Source organism: Rissa tridactyla, chromosome 11 (genome assembly GCF_028500815.1).
Source record: "Rissa tridactyla isolate bRisTri1 chromosome 11, bRisTri1.patW.cur.20221130, whole genome shotgun sequence".
Taxonomy (NCBI): domain Eukaryota; kingdom Metazoa; phylum Chordata; class Aves; order Charadriiformes; family Laridae; genus Rissa; species Rissa tridactyla.
In genome coordinates this window covers 5,879,220-5,896,900 of record NC_071476.1, presented here as the reverse complement: position 1 = coordinate 5,896,900, position 17,681 = coordinate 5,879,220, and the positions used below count along the sequence as shown (strand labels likewise).

The window sequence follows — 17,681 nt, the reverse complement described above, 5'->3', positions numbered from 1 at the left end:
CCACTAACAGCAATAAAAACAACGATAATAGTAAAAGCTCCGAGGGCGGCAGGCGCAGCCCCGCGACGGTAGCCAAGGGCAGCCCGTGGCCACTCCGACCCCGCTGCCCAGCCCGACCCCTCCGGCAGGCGGTGAGGGGAACCGTCCCGAGGCGGGGAAGTCGTTGGGATTCAAACGGGGGAACGCCGGCAGCCGCCCCGGACCGGCCACCATGGAGCCGTCGGCGACGCGGCAGCGGTCCGCGATGGAGCAGAGGCTGAGCGGCCCCGGTGCGTGAGGCGGCCCCGCTCCCCTCAGCGCCGGTCCCGCTCCCCTCAGCGCCGGCGCCGCCCGGGCCCCCCTCAGCCGGCGTTATGCCGGGTCCCCGCCGAGCCCCGCGGCGCGGCCGGGCCTCGGCCCGCCGCCCCCGCGGGAGGGTAGAGGGCTACGGGGCTCGGCGGGGACTGAGGGCTCCCTCCTCTGACTCCTCTCTGCCCCCGCCGCCGTTTCCCCGACCAGGTGCCGCCGAACACCGGCCCAGCGTCGGTAGAGAACTGGAGCTGAAAACCACCCTGCGGGAGCTGATCATCTACGCCTTTTTCCTGACAGACCTCTGTATACGTAAGTCATCAGATGACTGAGGTGACCGTCTACAAATAATTAATGTGTAAGCTGTACCTCTTTCAGTATTTACTCCTTACTCCACCCGTCTTCCACCCAAAAGTGTCACTTCAGTCGGAATTGCTCTGACTGCCTTTTTCTAGCAGCACGACTTCATGACAACGGAAGCGGAGAAGCAGGGCTAGAAGCTGTTGTCATCCTCTAATTCCAGCCCATGAGCATCCCCTCTTTCCCCCTTCTTTCCAGTGACGTTCGGCATGGTGAGCACGGAGATGTACTACCTGAACAGAGTCATGTCCCAGCTCTTCCTGGAGCCGCCCTTCTCCGAGGACAGCCAGAGTGGTTTCAGGAGCATTGAGAGCAGAGGTGATTTCTGGAGGGTAAGGCTGTCGTTGCAAAGATGTCTTCTTGGACAGCGAATAAGTGAAGAAGCTCCGAAGGGTTAATCCGGAGCAATACCGTCTCACGTTTCTCCTAAAAACCATGTGCTAGAAGTGCTTCCAGCAGGAGAAAGGCAAAAAACTTCTTAAAATCCATTTGGAGAAATTCTGCGTACAAACAATAACACTGATACTTCTAAATAATCAGTCGAGGAAAACAGTAGGACAGTTAATTGCTGCATCACATTCTCAATATTAGGCTTGGTCTGAAAAGAGCTTCAATAAAAACAGAAAGATTTGGGGTTTACAGTTCTTTTGACTTTCAGGTGTTTAAAAAAATATTTATGATTTCCACTAGGGCAAACAGGAAAACATACCATCTCGTTTCACTTGGTTTGCTGTTACATTACCTCATACTTCAGTGACGGCTGCAAAACGCTGCTCTCTGTTTTCACTACTAGGTGGAGGACTTCCCCAAATTACCGGCATTGCGCAGCTGACTGCAGAAGACAAAGTTTCTCACCTTACACTTCCTTAAAAATGGAAATGCCTGGTTATAACAAACCATTTGGAAGAATTGTACTTTTATCATGGTGTCTGTTATTACTAGTCTATAAAATAGTAAACCCTTGCTATGCAGTGTGGGCGCTGGCATACTAGAAGTGGTTGTGATACATGCTCAGATGGTGCCAAACCATGGGGGCTTGTTTTGTACGCAGAATAATGTTCTCCCCAAGCTCTTTATCAGCATCTAAGAAACACACAGAAAAGGGGGGATTTTTTTCCCCGCCTTCAAAAATAAATACTTCTTCATTTAGATTCAGATGACTAATGCCTAGTCAGAAATATATCCCAAAACAGATCTTCAGAGATTAAGATAACCAACAGATTTTGTTAAACAACATACAATGTTTGTGTTTAAACATATCTGTTTATAATTCAGCAGAATTTTTCCATGAAATCCCAAACAGACATGTGTTGCAGCCTTACCCTGAATAATCCCATTACCTATCTCTGATAGAATTGCATAGGGAATAGAATTGACTCATAACAAAAAGACGTAAATATATCGTATTTATAAGACAGTACATAGGTGGGAATTGTTTGTGTTCTAGCTTACACTCTGTAGCTATAAGTAACCTGAGAACCCTATACAGATTTTTATGCTAAAAAGTGGAGTAATAGCAGTATTTCAATCTTCTTTTGAAACTTTAACCTCATTTGTATGTATAGTTTGCAGAAGGACCCCTGTTGGATGGACTCTACTGGGACAAAAGGTGTAATAACAACACGATGTTAACCGTCCAGAACAACAGCAGCCATATTTACTATGAAAATTTGCTGTTAGGAGTAGCCCAGATCCGACAGTTGAAAGTACACAACAACACTTGCTCCATCTACCCATATTTCCATGCTTTTTTAGAAGACTGTTACAGTGAATATCATTACCAAGCTGAAGACAGGTCTGAGTTTGGTCTAAAGAACGACTCCGAGTAAGTCATTCTACTTCAGCACAGAAACGTTTTTGAAAACATAACCATGTTCTTAATGCCAGTATAGTAATATAAACACTTCTTCAGTTAGTACATGCAATTAGCTGAGTTTTTCTCTTGTTTACATTGCGATAAACCGTGGATTTGTTTTTGTGCCAACATTACAGACGGGAATTTGGCATGGGAAATTTATAGCGGAGAGACAGGAAGAACTGGAAACAGTGATCCCAGTTCAGCAAAAGCGCATGTTAATGGGCCTATCGCCACTAACATCTCTGGAGAAATGCTCAATTATGAGGCCTGAATTTAAATCACATGTTTATAAATTGGAATCATGCTAAAATGCTGTGGAAACAAGAGCCAAAAGGCCTGCTTCACACGCTTCATTTAGCCTTGATTTAACGCAATGAAAGAACATGTGAACATGCCACAGTAACAATGAACTACGTAAACCAGAGATACTCCATTTATCTATAAAGGTTTTAAGGTAATAAACTGTCTAGCCCATGTTGGGCAAAATCCAGATTCATAAGCAATTGCTGTTTTGTGAATGTACTGAGTAACTAAATAAAAGAAATGGGAATATCTTAAGGCTGTATGTCTCATGCTTACTTCACGTAAAGAAAAGTGTTATTTAAAGGTCTGGCTTAAATGGCCAGCTGTGGATGCAGAAGAACACAAGAACTAACAAGGACTGTAAAAAGTCGAAGCTTATTTCAGCCCAGTTTCCATAAGCTGATCTGCTTTGTTTTCCCTTTTCTGCTAGATGGAAATACACCTCAGCCTCCTCGTTATCCCCGTGGTACTGGGGTTCTATGGGCTTGTACAGCAGTGGGGGATATAAATTCACCTTACCTCAATCGAAGCAGAAAAGCCTGGAGAAGTTGGTGTTTCTCAGGCAGAACAACTGGCTTACTAGAGGAACCAGAATTGTATTTATCGATTTCTCAACATACAATGCTAACGTAAACCTCTTCTGTATAGTCAGGTGAGTTCTTACATTTACTCCACGTGAAATCCAACTTACTGAGGCATAATGCTTCTGTAAGGACACAAGGAAAGGCTGGTCGCCTCAGGCATATGCAGCCACATTTCTCAGGTAGCAGCTGGCAAGACAGTAATTCATTAAAAATGCAGAAATTCAGTGGAAGGAGCAGACCCAGATCCATCCTTTCCTTTTTTTTTTTAATAGTTGGTGTCTGTTCTGTACAGCTGGTTGCTGCTGTCAGTTGGAATAGATTTCATAGCCTTTTGCAAGGTCAAAGGCTGGATTATTAATCTTCTTGTCAGCTAGTGGAGGGAAAAGACTCAGGGTGTGGTGAATGTTAGGTCTTCTGAGACACAGTTTCTTTAAAGACTTAACCAAACACCATAGCTTGGGTATCCCAAGAGCTTCTTATTTTCCCCTCAACCTTCCCTACCACGTAATACTCTTTTAATGGGGAACTTAGTGTAACTCTTACAAGAAGATCTTACGGGTGTAGGAGTTCCAGTAAGGTATTATTAATGTAGCAATAATCAATACTAGAAATTTAAGGGCTGAGATGATTTCAAACGACGGTAACTAACACCAGTCCCCAACTCTTTCCAGGTTGGTGGTAGAGTTCCCTGCCACCGGGGGTGCTCGCACCTCCTCACATACCTACTCTGTGAAGCTCCTCAGATACGTTACATATTATGATTACTTCCTGGCTGCTTGCGAAATCACCTTTTGTCTCTTTATCATTACATTCATAATCCAGGAAGCTACAAAAATAGTAAAACTGAAAAAGGAATATTTCAGAAGTGCCTGGAACTGTCTGGATTTGCTGCTGCTCGTGGTGAGCTACCCCTTGACTTTCACCTCTGTGCGTGCCAGCCTAGGCTAGCACTGGATAGACAGCCAACGAGCCAGAACAGCCCAAATCTGTGTCTGGTTAGAGTCAGTCACCCACTGTTCTACGTTGAAGAGGCCACATGGCCCACCATGGTTCAGCACACTTGAACTCTTTTCTAGCCTTGCTGTGTCTCCACGTCCTTTCACTCATTATACGCCCTGCTTGTTTTAGCCTTAATCTTTGCAGAGCAGGGAAGCACCAGTGCATAACAGAGCTAACACAATAAAACTAGAACATACGCAGCGTGTTACATAGCACAAGCCCAGAATTATCACAGTACAATTACAAATTATTTGGCCAATAAAGTCTCATACGTACAGTTTATGACAAAACATCTAAAAAGCTCAGGTTCTTCAAATCTAACCAAGGATCTTTTGAAATCAGTACAGTCTTTCCTGTGCAAAGTGGCAAGTCTCAAGAGAGGGGGGTGTAGCTGGACTTGAGTTTCACTTCTGCTTTCCTTCAGGTATCCATCCTTGCCATTGCCTTCAACATCTACCGCACTGTAGCAGTGTCCCTGCTAATGGAAGAGCTGCTGTCTGATCCCCACGCGTATCCAGATTTCTATTTCCTTGCATTCTGGCAAGTCCTTTACAACAACATGATTGCCGTCAATGTCTTCTTTGCTTGGATAAAGGTATTGATTCTTATTCCCTTTTTTTGTACTCAAGAATCATAGCGTTTCTAAGCATAGCATAAATGTTGACGTTTACATTTTCATGAGTAAATTGCAAAGGTGGGGCTAAAAAGGAGAATTTTTTTTATAAGATTCCAGAAGAGTTTAAAATTACCTCCTTCTCATAAACACGGGTCACACAAATTCCAAACCCGTCTAAAAAAAAATTTTGCATGTGGGCAGCTGTCTCTATTGGAGCAGCTGGGAAATTAGCATGGCCAAACAGCCTTCTCAGACTCAGTCTTTTCCTGGACCAAATATTATCCAGGTCACAGCCTGACCTACACAGGCATGGCTGTAATAGGTGAAGCTATTCCATAGCTTTTGTGGCCAAAAGCAATGGAAACAGCAGCTACTGTTTAACTGCAGAGGAAGGCAAAATGTGCCTGAACTTGATTCAGAAGTGGCTTTGTGCCAGGACACCTTTAATTTCATTCTTAGTTGCAAATAGATTTGCTGACTCCGGACAGAGTAGCAAACTCCTCTAAGATTAGGGGCTACTTTTGTTCCTAACCAGGTGCTCTGGGGCCAAACCAGTCCTGCGTGTTTGCATGCCACTGCCCCTCACCTACTAAATCCTGCTGGCTCTGACTGGGATCTGCACCCAGCAGACATCAATGACTTTTTGGTTTGGGTGGCCTCAGCGTTCCCAGCAGCTGGATGAAACTTCCCAAAGCTTGGCCTGATCCCAGGCTGCTTACAGGCCCTCTTTCCCCTAAGGCATTTGTAAAACACCTAGCACAAAGCAGCTGTGAAACAGACAGAGGAGGTGCTCACATCTGCCATTACAGTCATACCCCAAGTACCTGAACATAAGCTATCAGGAAAGGTCACGTCCTTTTAAAATAAACAGGCTTTTGGCCTTCCTCCACCTCCCAGGCCAAAGCTGCAGGAAGAAGCTGTTTGGGAGAACTGGCTGTTAACCACTTCTCTGGACAGTCTTCCTCATTACATCCATTCTGTACCCCAGCTGCACATTCCCCCTGCGTCATCCTCCCCTCAGACTGATTGCTGTTAATTTAGTAGAACAACTGTGTTTATAATTAATGATTGTCATTGAACAAGGCTTTTGTTCAGGCCTTGTTTCAGACACAAAGTAAAGGAGAGCTCCTTAACAACGCAGGCCATCAGGGAATCCTCAGATACAGGCGGGTGGTGTCTCTTGTAATCTCCTTGAACAGGGGTCACAGAATCATAGAATAGCTCTGGTCAGAAGCGACCTTTAAAGGCCATCTGGTCCAACCACACTGCAATGAGCAGGGACATCTTCAACTAGATTAGGTTGCTCAGAGCCTCGTCCAACATGACCTTGAACGTTTCCAGGGATGAGGCACCTACAACCTCTTGATGGCACATCTGCCCCTCGTCCTATCGCTCTACTCTGTGATAAAGAGTCCCTCCCCATCTTTCCTGTAGGCCCCTTTAGGTACTGAAAGGCTGCAGTAAGGTCTCCCTGGAGCCTTCTCTTCTCCAGGCTGAACGACCCCAACTCTCTCAGCCTGTCCTCATAGCAGAGGTTCTCCAGCCCTCTGATCATTTTTGTGGCCTCCCCTGGACCTGCTGCAACAGCTCCATGTCCTTTCTGTGCTGAGGCCCCAGAGCTGGAGGCAGCACTGTAGGTGGGGGTCTCACAAGAGCGGAGTAGAGGGGCAGAATCCCCTCCCTTGACCTGGTGGCCACGCTACTTTGACGCAGCCCAGAATGCGGGGGGCTTTCTGGGCTGCAAGCGCACATTGCCAGCTCATGTTGAGCTTCTCATCCACCAACACCCCCAAGTCCTTCTCAGGGCTGCTCTCAATCCCTTTATCCCCCAGCCTGTATTGATACCATGGGTTGCAGGGTCCTGCACTTGACCTTGTTGAACCTCATGAGGTTCACATGGACCCACTTCTCAAGCCTGTCCAGGTCCCTCTGGATGGCATCCCATCCCTCAGGCATGTCAGCTGCACCACTCAGCTTGGTGGTGTCCACAAACTTGCTGAGGGTGCACGCAATCCACTGTCTATGTCATCGATGAAGGTATTGAACAGTACTGGTCCCACTATGGATGGGGACACCACTTGTCACCGATGTCCATATCTGCGAGAGCTGATTAACACATACCAGTACCCAGCAAAGACCTGTCCGCACACTATCAGCTTTAACACGTAAGCATATTTGCCCTGCAGAATATTCATCTTCTCCAGAAACACACCCAATCCTAGTTCTCCTTACAGATACATACCATGCAACTCGTTTCTAGGTAAGACTTAACCCGTAAATTATGATTACAGACAACATTCCAGAAATTCCATTAAGAAGCTGCAATATATTTTGATCCCCCAGTAACAATATGTTCTGTTCTCTTGCAGATATTTAAATATGTAAGCTTTAACAAAACCATGATGCAGCTGTCCTCCACTTTATCGCGCTGTGACAAAGACATCCTTGGATTTGCCGTCATGTTCTTCATCATTTTCTTTGCCTACGCCCAGTTTGGCTATCTGGTCTTTGGGTCGCAAGTTGAAGAGTTTTCCAGTTTCCAAAACTGCATGTATGCTACTTTTTAACCTTTTTGATACAAACCCCTCAGTTGGTGCAGGCGCAAACCAGTTTCTGCTAAGCAGAACTTTAAAGTACAGGTCTCCAACATTAAGCTTATTTCATAGAGCAAAACCAATGTTGTTGTCTATGCAATTTGTTTCCCAAAACCTTCCAAAAATGTTCAAAAGAGACCACAGGTACATTAAACAGTTCAGGGAGGCATGAGAAAGGGAAGCTCAGGGGTGGTTCACCCAATGGAGCTATTAGTCCCGACAGCTCTCAACACAACTTTGTCACGTGTAACCAGGCCCCTGGGCAATCAGGCAGGCTTGGCTCATGAGGCTACAACAGAAGGGAAATAATTTAAAGAAACCCCCAAAACCAGGTGATTTATTCAAAATGAAAGTATTTTCTCATACAAGCCATTTAAAAATTCCTTTGTACTTTCAAATTCTCAGATATATGCTAAACGCCCAATTTACCATTGCAGTATTATCCTGGCTTGCCTTTAGATTTCAGCGACTAAGGTAACGGTGGATCAGTCTCAATGGTATCAATTGCCTTTTTTTTTTTTTTTACCAATAATGCTTACAATACGTTTCTTCAGGAGAAGTCAGTCAGCCTCCTTGTGGTGTTTTTTACTTCCAGCTTTACACAGTTTCGTATTGTGCTGGGAGATTTTAATTTTGAAGCCATAGAAGCAGCAAACAGAATCCTTGGACCTGTTTACTTCATCACATTTGTGTTCCTTGTGTTCTTCGTATTGCTGGTAGGTATCATCTTAAAAATGCTTACCCTTTTGCATAAACAGTAGGGAAGAACTGTTGTGCAGTGCTCTGAAACAGTGTTTTCCACTCCAAATTAACAGTGGGCTTGCCCTGGCTGCCCCTAGTACACCTGGGCAGAGACACGCTCCAAACTCTTTTGCAGGAGTTCCCGGCATTCAAGATATTTCACAGCTCTCCCTTCCTCCAGACAGCCACAAAAGGGCCTTTTGCACCAAAAAACTGAGCACCTTGCACCTTTCAATCTAGTGCACCACCCATTTATTGAGGTTTTAATTTCTGAAAGCTTAATTGTATGCTCTTGAAAACTGCATAATGTCAGCCTTGTCAGGTAGGAGGGCTGAAGAGAGACTTTGATGGGACCGCGTAGGTGGAGGTTTGCTTTATCAGTTAGATTGATGTTTTCATTAATTACTTCAGATTGAAACACCATCTGAAAAAGCTACAAGTATATAAAAGGAAATCTTTTACCTCCGAGGAACTAGGCCTTCTAGCCAATACTGCAGATGGGAAATGAGTGATTTGTCTCCCAAAAATATTCCCTGAGACCACCAAATAATTTAAGTGCATTATATGTACCCAGCAGAGCTCTTCGGTTCGATTAGTTACATGCCCTGGCAGGGAACAGCCCCCAAAACAACAGCCCCAGCATAATACAAATGCAATTTCCAGAAACAATCATCTAACTGCATCCTTCCTGTGCAGAACATGGTTTTGGCTATTATAAATGACACCTATTCAGAAGTCAAAGCAGACTTTCAGATGATAACCAGTGAAGAAATACAGATCAGAGACCTCTTTAGACAGGTAAGTACACGCTTCTGTAACTACCTCATTTAATTCAAGATAAGAGGAGGAATTCTAAGCTGCATCATTAGCAAAGAGCCTTAAACAGCTGGGCCATAGCCATTTAAGAACACACAATATTTAATTTTTCACTTGAAACAAACATTTGACAGATACAGAGACATCCTTCCATCAAACCCACGGGAGCTCCTAACGGTAAGAGTAGCATATGAGTTCGGGCGCAAAGAGCCTACCTTTACTTCAGCCTTTTAAAAGCAGTATTTAAGACCAGCCTGGTTTGTGATAGATCCTGTCATCAGCTTTCTTCAGAGCTTACTGTGGCTGCTCTTCCAAACTGAGAAACTAAAGATCTCTGCATGGAAAGAGAAGTAGAAATATATACCTTTAAAACTCCTCAAAGTTCAGACCGTGCCAGAAATTAGTAGAAAAGGGGAAGAAATCTTTCCCTAACTCTTGAGTTCAACTTGAAATTATAACCTCCCGTCCCGCCAAATGCATACACTGAAGCCAAAGAGCTTGCATGCAGGTCCATGGCCGGGACGAGGCAATATCTCTGCCTAGAAAGCTAACTTTAACTGGGGAATACAGCATCAGGAGCGAGATAAATGAGACTGAGGTGGGTGTGGGATGAGAGACCTGCGCGTTCAGACTGCGGTTCTCCAAGCTGGCCTGTGCTGAGCGCGCTGTAGGGGAGGGCTGGCAGATGGACCTACCTGAAATTTTCCTGTAGGATTTTATGAGTGGCACAGGCACAAGTTACATGGCTTCTGCAAAGCCTAGCTTCCAGTAAGGAAAGGGGGAGTTCCTACAGCTAGTCTGGTCAGCAGCAGCACAGCTCGGATTCCCCCACCCAAGCTCATTCCCGACTTATCCTGGGCTACAGCGGGATTAAACAACATGCTTGAAAACAGACACTCTTACCGGATTTGGTTGGCTATGACCTTCAGGGATCTCATGACAAATTTGAGATACAGCAGGGTGAATTCTCTGAGCTGAGCTAAGGGAACAAAGAAGGCGGTAGCCTGGTGGGATTTCTGTTTAATTGCCAAGGCGTTACGCTGACAGTTTGTTCCTTGCATTCAAGTCCTTGTGCAGAAGTGTCTCTGGTTAAACACAGGCCAATTAACTTGCCTGACTTTCCCTGTCTACATTCAGAGTTGCAATAAGGCCCTTGTCAAGCTCAAGCTGAAGAAACCAGAGCTGGATAAAAATTCATCGGAGGAGACCTTGGAAAGGTAGGATCTTGGCATTTGCTGTTACCCCCTGCACCGCGCACAGACCGGTTCTCACAGAACTTCTGTCCCTTCTCAACAAGCAAGGAATTTTCAGCCAGTGAAGGAAAGGATAGTTCTAAGCATTCCAGTGAAGCCAGTGCTAATGAAGAGGTAGGCTTGATTCTTTCTTATAGCCTTTGAAACTGCTGATTATATTTCAGAAGTTGAATAATACAAAAGGAGTCACAGTTGTCCCCACTGTTCCTTACAAGAGCTATTTCTCTACAGGATACTATTTCTAACATCACAGAAACAGCAAAAGCTAGACCTATTGATAAATAAAAATCACTAATTATGCCCAAAACCTGAAAGGAAAGCTTGCTCAGGGGCAAGGTCGTACACTACCAGGGCAGAGCTGGCAGTAGGGTGAGGTCAGTGTGTCTCAGCAATGGTACAAAGTTGTGAGCTGGGCATTTGCCCAAACGTTAAATGGAAACAGATGTATGGAAAACAAGTTTTACAGCAGTCTGTTGGGTCACAGGCTGCACCTACAGCAAGATTACTGTAGCTTCTTTTTGCTTTACAAAAAGGTTTCCAGCAGTTTTTTGGTAGTTCCATATCTGGGGTAGGCCAGGGCAAATACTTCTAAAACGTATTTTCAAAAATCACTTCTACAACGGCAGAGGGGAAAAGCCCCTTGGCTGGCTGCCAACGGTACTGCACACAACCCTTGCCGTCTCTCAACTCTGAAAAAAAATGTGTATTCCTGTATCCTGTCATTTTGGAAGGGCCAGAAGGAAAATCTACTTTCAGACGGAGAAGAGAGCATTCATCTCCCCAAAGCTGCATGTATCTTGTCACGCATGCATGCCCCCTCCCTGCAGGAGGGACTGTTGTTACAGGTGTCCCAGTGAGCCATACTGGCTTCGTGATTTTGGTGTTGGTGGTTTTGTGTTTTTTTTAATCCCTCTGGTGTTGAATAGAGCTACCCGGGGTCATCAAAGCTACAGGAAGGGGGACTTCATCAGAAGCATCCATCTGCTGACAACACGGACTCAGTCCTGGCTCAGAGCTACATCTCCACTGCAGAACTTCATCAGTAAGTGTGTTCTTGCAGTCTTACTCCCATCCCCAGGCAGCTGCAGCCCCAGCTGAGCCCCTCACCCAGCCACAACCTGAGAGACAGGAGAGCAACACAAAGTCACTGATTTTAAGATATTTTAAGTGCTCGCTGGCTGACAACAGCTGCCCTCAGGGAGGGAAGAAGGAAATGAAAAAATTTAGTAGGGCAGCTTGTAAGGACATTAGTCAAGAATGAGGTGGGACAAGAATTTAAAATATTGCCACCCTTGCAGAACATTTCCTTGTGGCTGCCCAGGGAGGGGGACAGAGGCTGTGAGACCTCGCGCCTGTGAAGGGTATCTCGGGACGTAGCCTGACACAAGTGAGCAAAGAGGAAGGCTGCAAATGCAAGTTTAAGGGCAGCACCTTCTCAAGGACGCGTTGCTGTGTTTGTGTGTTCTAGGCTCTACTGGCATACAGTCATGTTGGAGAATGAATTAAGACACACTAATCAAATATTAAAGTCAGTTTTGGAAAGCATTCAACAAGCAGGTGGCCGTCAGGGGAGATTGCAAGATGGCAGCGAAATGTGAGTTCCCCTGGTAACAGAGATGGCCTGACTCTTCGCACAGTTTGAATAAATCCAGAGTCCCCATCTTCCCCCCACCCCCTTTATTTTTTTCTATTTCTGGATAAGAGGAGCAGGAATGTTAATAAATGTATATACAATTGTTGCTTCTGGGTCTTTTCTGTGGGAGTTTCGGGTGCTTCTTCAGCTGGGAGAAGAACTGACCAACGCTGCTGGAGTTCTGGGTCGGCATCTCCACAAATGCCACAACGACATTTATTCCTCTGCCCTGTTTTGGGGCCACTGTGAGACACAGGTAGGAGTGGGGTAGCCACGGGCGAGCAATGCCAGCGCTGCCGGCGCCCTGCTCTTCGCTCCTTCTCTGGCCCTACATGGCCCAGCGTGACCCTTGGTCACCGAGCACAGTCCGGCACATGGGCATCAGCCCTCGCTTCCCTGGACTTCCTTTTGCTAGTGCATCTGCTGCCAAGGTTAATGCTTTTTTCTCAACAATTCTTGTTCCAGGCACCTGCTGCTTCTAAAACAGCTTTCTGTGCCTTCAGAGAGAGGAAAGAAAAAAAAAAAAGTTATTCTTCAGGAAATAATCCATCTTTTATTTTGATCAGCCTTAACAGCTGGCACCACTAGAGGGAGATTTGCTTCACACTTGCACCAGCCTGAATTTTCAGAACATCCTTTTTATTCCTGAATCCATTTATACCCGTTGCCTTAGAGACAAGGTGTTATGTCCAGGCCAGAAGCTGTCTACTCCGATGGAGTCATTAATATTTGTTCTTTGCTGGGACTCAGCCACACGAAGAAATAAAACAAAACGCGTGTCCAGATGCCATCTGAGCATGCCATGAGAAAACACGGGGCCATCACCGGGCTGGCAGGACCCCACCTGCACCACACAGTCCCTGCCCCAGGGAACTTCTGCTGGTGGACATCTCCACTCATCCGACACCCAACCCCCAGCCTCTGAAGTATCCTGAAACTTCTATAGATTCTACAATCATTTATAATAATATAAAGCCTTATGTCCTGCAGGGCACTGTCAAGCTACTGCATGGTCTCTCTGCGTCTCATGGCACTGTTGAGGAGCTGCCTTGTGGAGAGGGGAGCAGACGGGCATTTGAAGGGACCCAGAGATGGCTTCAGCCCAGCAGCACGCCGTAGCCATGCACTGGTCTGCCCGTCAGCGTTCACTGGTTTTGCACTTCAGTCTCCTGGCCAAGCCGAGCCATCCTCTCTCTTCTAAAAGGGACCAGTTTAAAATAAAACCACCTTTTCCTTTCCCTTCCTAAAGGTTCTTGTTGTTCTGCAGTGACCCGGGACACTTGGCCCAGTTTTCATAGGTCACCGACAACCTGTTCGTCTGGATTACTCAGCAGCCTGACACGTGGGGAAGCAGATGCACCTTCGGCATCTCCGACCTTTCCTCCTCCTGGCAACCCCCCTCGTACAAAGAAGTCTCAAAACCTTTAGCCACAGCTACTTACCCAGAACTTTGTGGAAGAGCTTTCAAGTGCTGCTCGTCCTTGCTCTACTCCACTCGAGCACAGGGAACCCTCTTGATGGCCCACCTCGCTCCTCCCAGCAACCTCCGTGTCCTGCACGCACATAACGGCTCAAGGAAACTCCTTGGAAAAGGTAAAGCTTGGAATACTATACATTTGCGTTGTCTCAGAACTGGTTCTTCAGCAAGGAAGGTCTGTCCCAGTACCACTGAGCTTTTTGCACTCTCAAAGATATCCGTTTCTCCTCTGTTTTGGCTAAGGGTGTTTAACACAGGGTTATCTTCCTTATTCTTATGTTCTTGTTAGTTCATTGCTTTGTAGTACGTGAATTTTAAATGGTTCCCACCAAACCACTATTTGAGGGATTTTTGTCTTCTCATTAGCATCTTGATCAGAGCAAATAATGCTAAGGAAAATGGAGGATTGAAGAACAGATCTGTAACAGCCCCGCTCATTCTTCAAAGCCAGTGTCCTAAGAATTCGTGCTTTCTTTGACCCCCATCTTCAGAGGAAAGACAACGTGATCAGAGGGAAGGGTGTTCTGTCCCACCCTAACGACATACTGAAGGGTACCTTCTGGTCCTCTCCCTCCCTTCTCCCTCGACTTCCCCGTTGGTTTTCTTCCTCCCATTTACCTGCACTGCCACGCATTCACAAGCAGAGCCTTCACCTTCAGGAGTTCTTCTGTCCCCTGCCAGGCCTTAAGCTGAAGAAATGTGGATTTACACAAAATACAACAGAAGAGTCAGTTTGAAAGACCTCAATCACTTTTTGTATGAATTTAGATCAATATGCTATTAAAAAAAAATAATCTATTTTGTCCAGAGGAAAAGCATCCTCTTGTGTTCACAGAAGTGTGTGCAATAACAGTGATTTCTACCACAAGCACAGCCTTAAAATCAGTATCATAGCAGTTACTGTAAGAAAACCACAGAATAGTTTGGGTTGGAAGGGACCTCTAAAGGCCACCTAGTCCAACCTCCCCGCAAAGAGCAGGGACATCTTCAACTCCATCAGGCTGCTCAGAGCCCCGTCCAACCTAACCTGGAATGTTTCCAGGGATGAGGCATCCATCGCCTCTCTGGGCAACCTGGGCCAGTGCTTCACCACCCTCATGATAAAAATGTCTTGCTTATATCCAGTCTAAATCTGCCCTCAGTCTGCCCTCTTTTAGTTTAGAGCCATCACCCCTTGTCTTACCACAACAGGCCCCGCTAAATATACACAGACACAATCACATACTGCTCATCGGGTGAAGGTGTGGTCACTGACAGTGAACTAATTAGCGCAGTAATGGCTGTCAGCTCCCTGCCCCATCTACTCCTCAAGCTGCTGCTGCTGGAGCAGGAATGAGCGAGACTCACAGTTTGTTCCCACGTCAGCACGCAGCCGGCCGGCACCCCAGCAGGAACTGAAGGCCACCATAAGCCACGCCGTCAGTTCAGGAGCTGCTGCGGTCACCTCCCTGCTGTCTCTGCAGACAGGCACAGGCTAGAGAGGTAAAATAAGGCCCAAAGTGCTGCAGCTTCACCAAGCGCTGTCTCAGCACCTGAGCCATCACCGGTGGCTCTGCTGCGGAACACGCGCCTGCCTCAGCAACACCCTGGAACTACAAACACAAACAGGAACGGCGACGGACTCGGCACTTATTTTTAAGAGATGGCAGTGGAGGAGAAAGCACGATGAGAAACAAAGATATATGACAATAAAGGTTAAGGTACTTTTATTATAAAAGTCTATACAATGAGCACCAGACATAGCAATGCAATTATATCTGGTTTAGTTATATATATATTCCATATCTATATATCCATATAGATATATAGGTTTTGCTTTTACCAAAGTAAAACTGTTATATCACAAAATGCCTAGTTCTACCATTTATTTATTGCTCAACAAGGATGGCACAAAACACACTCGGCATAACTGTTGCCATGCTTATCTACTATACTGAATAAACAGCCAAACACTGCATAACAAACACAAAGCAGCTGTTAATTCTGAATTGGAACCAGTCTGATCACTCACTCACTTATAAAAATATTGGAATCATATAGATTTAAGCATTATAAAGGAGGAATATATTATTTAAAACATTTAAATAGTGCATATTGACATTTTGCATGTGGTATATAAAACACAAACATTCATGTACAACACTATACAGTACAATTAGTTTCAATGTTTGGATACACCCGTGTCTGCAGACTGATAGAAAAGTAACTGAAGTGTACATTGCACAATGGAACTGAAGAAAATGGATAAATGGTCTCAAGACTAGTTTAACCTCATCATTTTCTAAGGTCCCAGATCATTTTGCAGGTTTTTTTTAAAAAAAAAAAAAAAAAAAGAGGCATACCACCAGTGCTCAATAGTTTTAGTGCTTTTTTTTTTCTGAATTCCAAAAATTACATGCCTACAAGCAGAGTAAAACAAACTGAAAAGTATTCTACAGTACACAGATGAAATCTGAGCACTAAATATCCTATTTTCAACCTATTTCATATGCTTCATGACAGAACAGCAAGTCTCTGAGGTTACATGCTAGCCAGTTCTTACGAAAGTTCATTTTTGGTCTTTCATAAAGCAGTGTGAATCATAGCTATGTTGACATTAGCCAGTCAGAAAAACATGCAGTGAGAGGAGATGCATGCAAAACATGGCCACAATCAAACTGATACATTAAAGAAAAAAAAAAATAATAATTGAGAAAGCACCAGTTAAAATTAACACTTAGATTTCGCCAGATCAAAACCAGCTGCTGATGGCTGTTGCGGAGCATAAAGCTAGTAGCTAAATCATCATTCAGCACAGCAGATGTGATACTCAAAACATTATTTAGTCTCAACTCTGCAGCTAAATCATGCAAGGCCCATAAACTGTTTTGCTTACATCATAAGGATTAGGTAACTTATTTTTATTCTCCAACTGTAAAACAAAATCGTGATAAACAGCAGTAATTTTTCGTTCAAAGCCAACGGTTCACCCTGTGGTGCGCATTAACTACACTGATTTTAGCCCTTGATACCACGCTTATTTCAGGTACAGTGGAATTTTAACTGTCCTAAGCCCAGCTCTTTTCTGCTGGGGCTACGCAAGGCTGAGCGCCATCAGATTTCCCGCACACAGAAATGTTCATTACGGTCCTCAAATCTTCCGAAAGCGGAGATGCAGTATCCAATTCAGACAAAACACTGTGTCACCACTAGTCGATAGTAACCCATAAAATGATAAAATGAACAACAGTAACATAAGTCCTGTAGGCAGCATGTGATATAACTTTTCAGTTTTCCAAGTTTTAAAAGACACTAAGCAAGGTCACTTTCTGGTTTGTCCACTGTCATCTTTATCAAGGAGGAAACGTGACCGCTAATGAGCAAAATCCATAGAAGTTAATTATTACTGTGTTATAGGTGCAATTTAGAATACCAAAAATTAAAGTTGTTCCACAGCAGTGCTTTGAAAGGAATTTCAGTCTGTTTTTATAATATTCCAGGAAAAAGAGCTGTATGTTTAATTTGCTGACTTTTTTCCCCCCAAAATAAAAAATAGGCAAGAGGAGTAGTTCAGCGTAGCATTACGCTATTAATAATTTCTTCAATAATGCAAAGTGTTGGTAACAACAAAAGTCTCAAAGTCCTTGAACGCTAAAGAAAAAAGAAAAGCTCTGGTTGTTTTGGAACAAGATGGATGCATCTGTAATGCCAAACTTGGATGGAAACCGTGTTTGCTAAAGTTGGATAGAGCAGTCTCGAACTTCGAAATCTCATTTGCTCTCTAGCCAGGACCTACTTACCCTTCAAACATGTTCTAGTGGCACCACAATAAAGTGCACAAACTGGATTCTTTCAACAGTGCATGACAAATGAACACAAGCACCCAATAAGTACAGTGGTAGTATCACGGAAACACCACGTTATTCACTGCTTTGGAGGAACACAATTTAAATTGATTTTGAAGAATCTTGTTTGCTGATCAGGACTTCTAACAGCCTAAGTTTGGCTTTGATTTTCTTGTACTCCCTGTACTCGTCAAGCATTGGAACCCGATCTTCTTTCTGTACGTTCCTGCAAAAAGAAGCACACCTAGGTTGCAAGAAAATCCTCCGTACTGCAGCAAGCCAAGCACAAAAGCAGCAATGTGCAGTTATCTTAGGGCAGATAAAAACAGTTTTGG

At 44.8% G+C, this 17,681-nt stretch overlaps 2 protein-coding genes across 10 annotated transcripts in view; one reads left to right on the top strand and one right to left on the bottom strand.

Moving 5' to 3' along the window:
• Nucleotides 1-191: 191 nt before the first annotated feature.
• Nucleotides 192-12,010, top strand: PKD2L2 (polycystin 2 like 2, transient receptor potential cation channel). Its single transcript, XM_054217602.1, has 14 exons — nucleotides 192-269; nucleotides 499-600; nucleotides 847-980; nucleotides 2,214-2,473; nucleotides 3,240-3,461; nucleotides 4,065-4,293; nucleotides 4,817-4,987; nucleotides 7,378-7,559; nucleotides 8,198-8,318; nucleotides 9,040-9,141; nucleotides 10,297-10,376; nucleotides 10,457-10,526; nucleotides 11,339-11,454; nucleotides 11,881-12,010. Exons 1-14 carry the CDS (start codon nucleotides 212-214, stop codon nucleotides 12,008-12,010), a joined length of 1,977 nt encoding a protein of 658 aa, XP_054073577.1. The 5' UTR covers nucleotides 192-211.
• A 3,201-nt stretch (nucleotides 12,011-15,211) lies between these two features.
• FAM13B (family with sequence similarity 13 member B) overlaps nucleotides 15,212-17,681 on the bottom strand; it is a 52,675-nt gene continuing 50,205 nt past the window's right edge. For all 9 annotated transcript variants that reach the window (XM_054217142.1, XM_054217144.1, XM_054217138.1 and 6 more), the window contains one exon: nucleotides 15,212-17,572. In XM_054217142.1, coding sequence (XP_054073117.1) covers nucleotides 17,449-17,572 — 124 coding nt within the window. In that variant the 3' untranslated portion in view covers nucleotides 15,212-17,448. The remainder of the gene's footprint in view (nucleotides 17,573-17,681) is intronic.

Excerpts from the sequence above, each read along its gene's own strand:
- PKD2L2 (XM_054217602.1), top strand. The coding sequence starts at position 212 with ATGGAGCCGTCGGCGACGCGGCAGCGGTCCGCGATGGAGCAGAGGCTG. Across the intron at positions 2,474-3,239 it reads GGTCTAAAGAACGACTCCGA|ATGGAAATACACCTCAGCCT; the intron begins GTAAGTCATTCT and ends CTTTTCTGCTAG. Across the intron at positions 3,462-4,064 it reads AACCTCTTCTGTATAGTCAG|GTTGGTGGTAGAGTTCCCTG; the intron begins GTGAGTTCTTAC and ends AACTCTTTCCAG.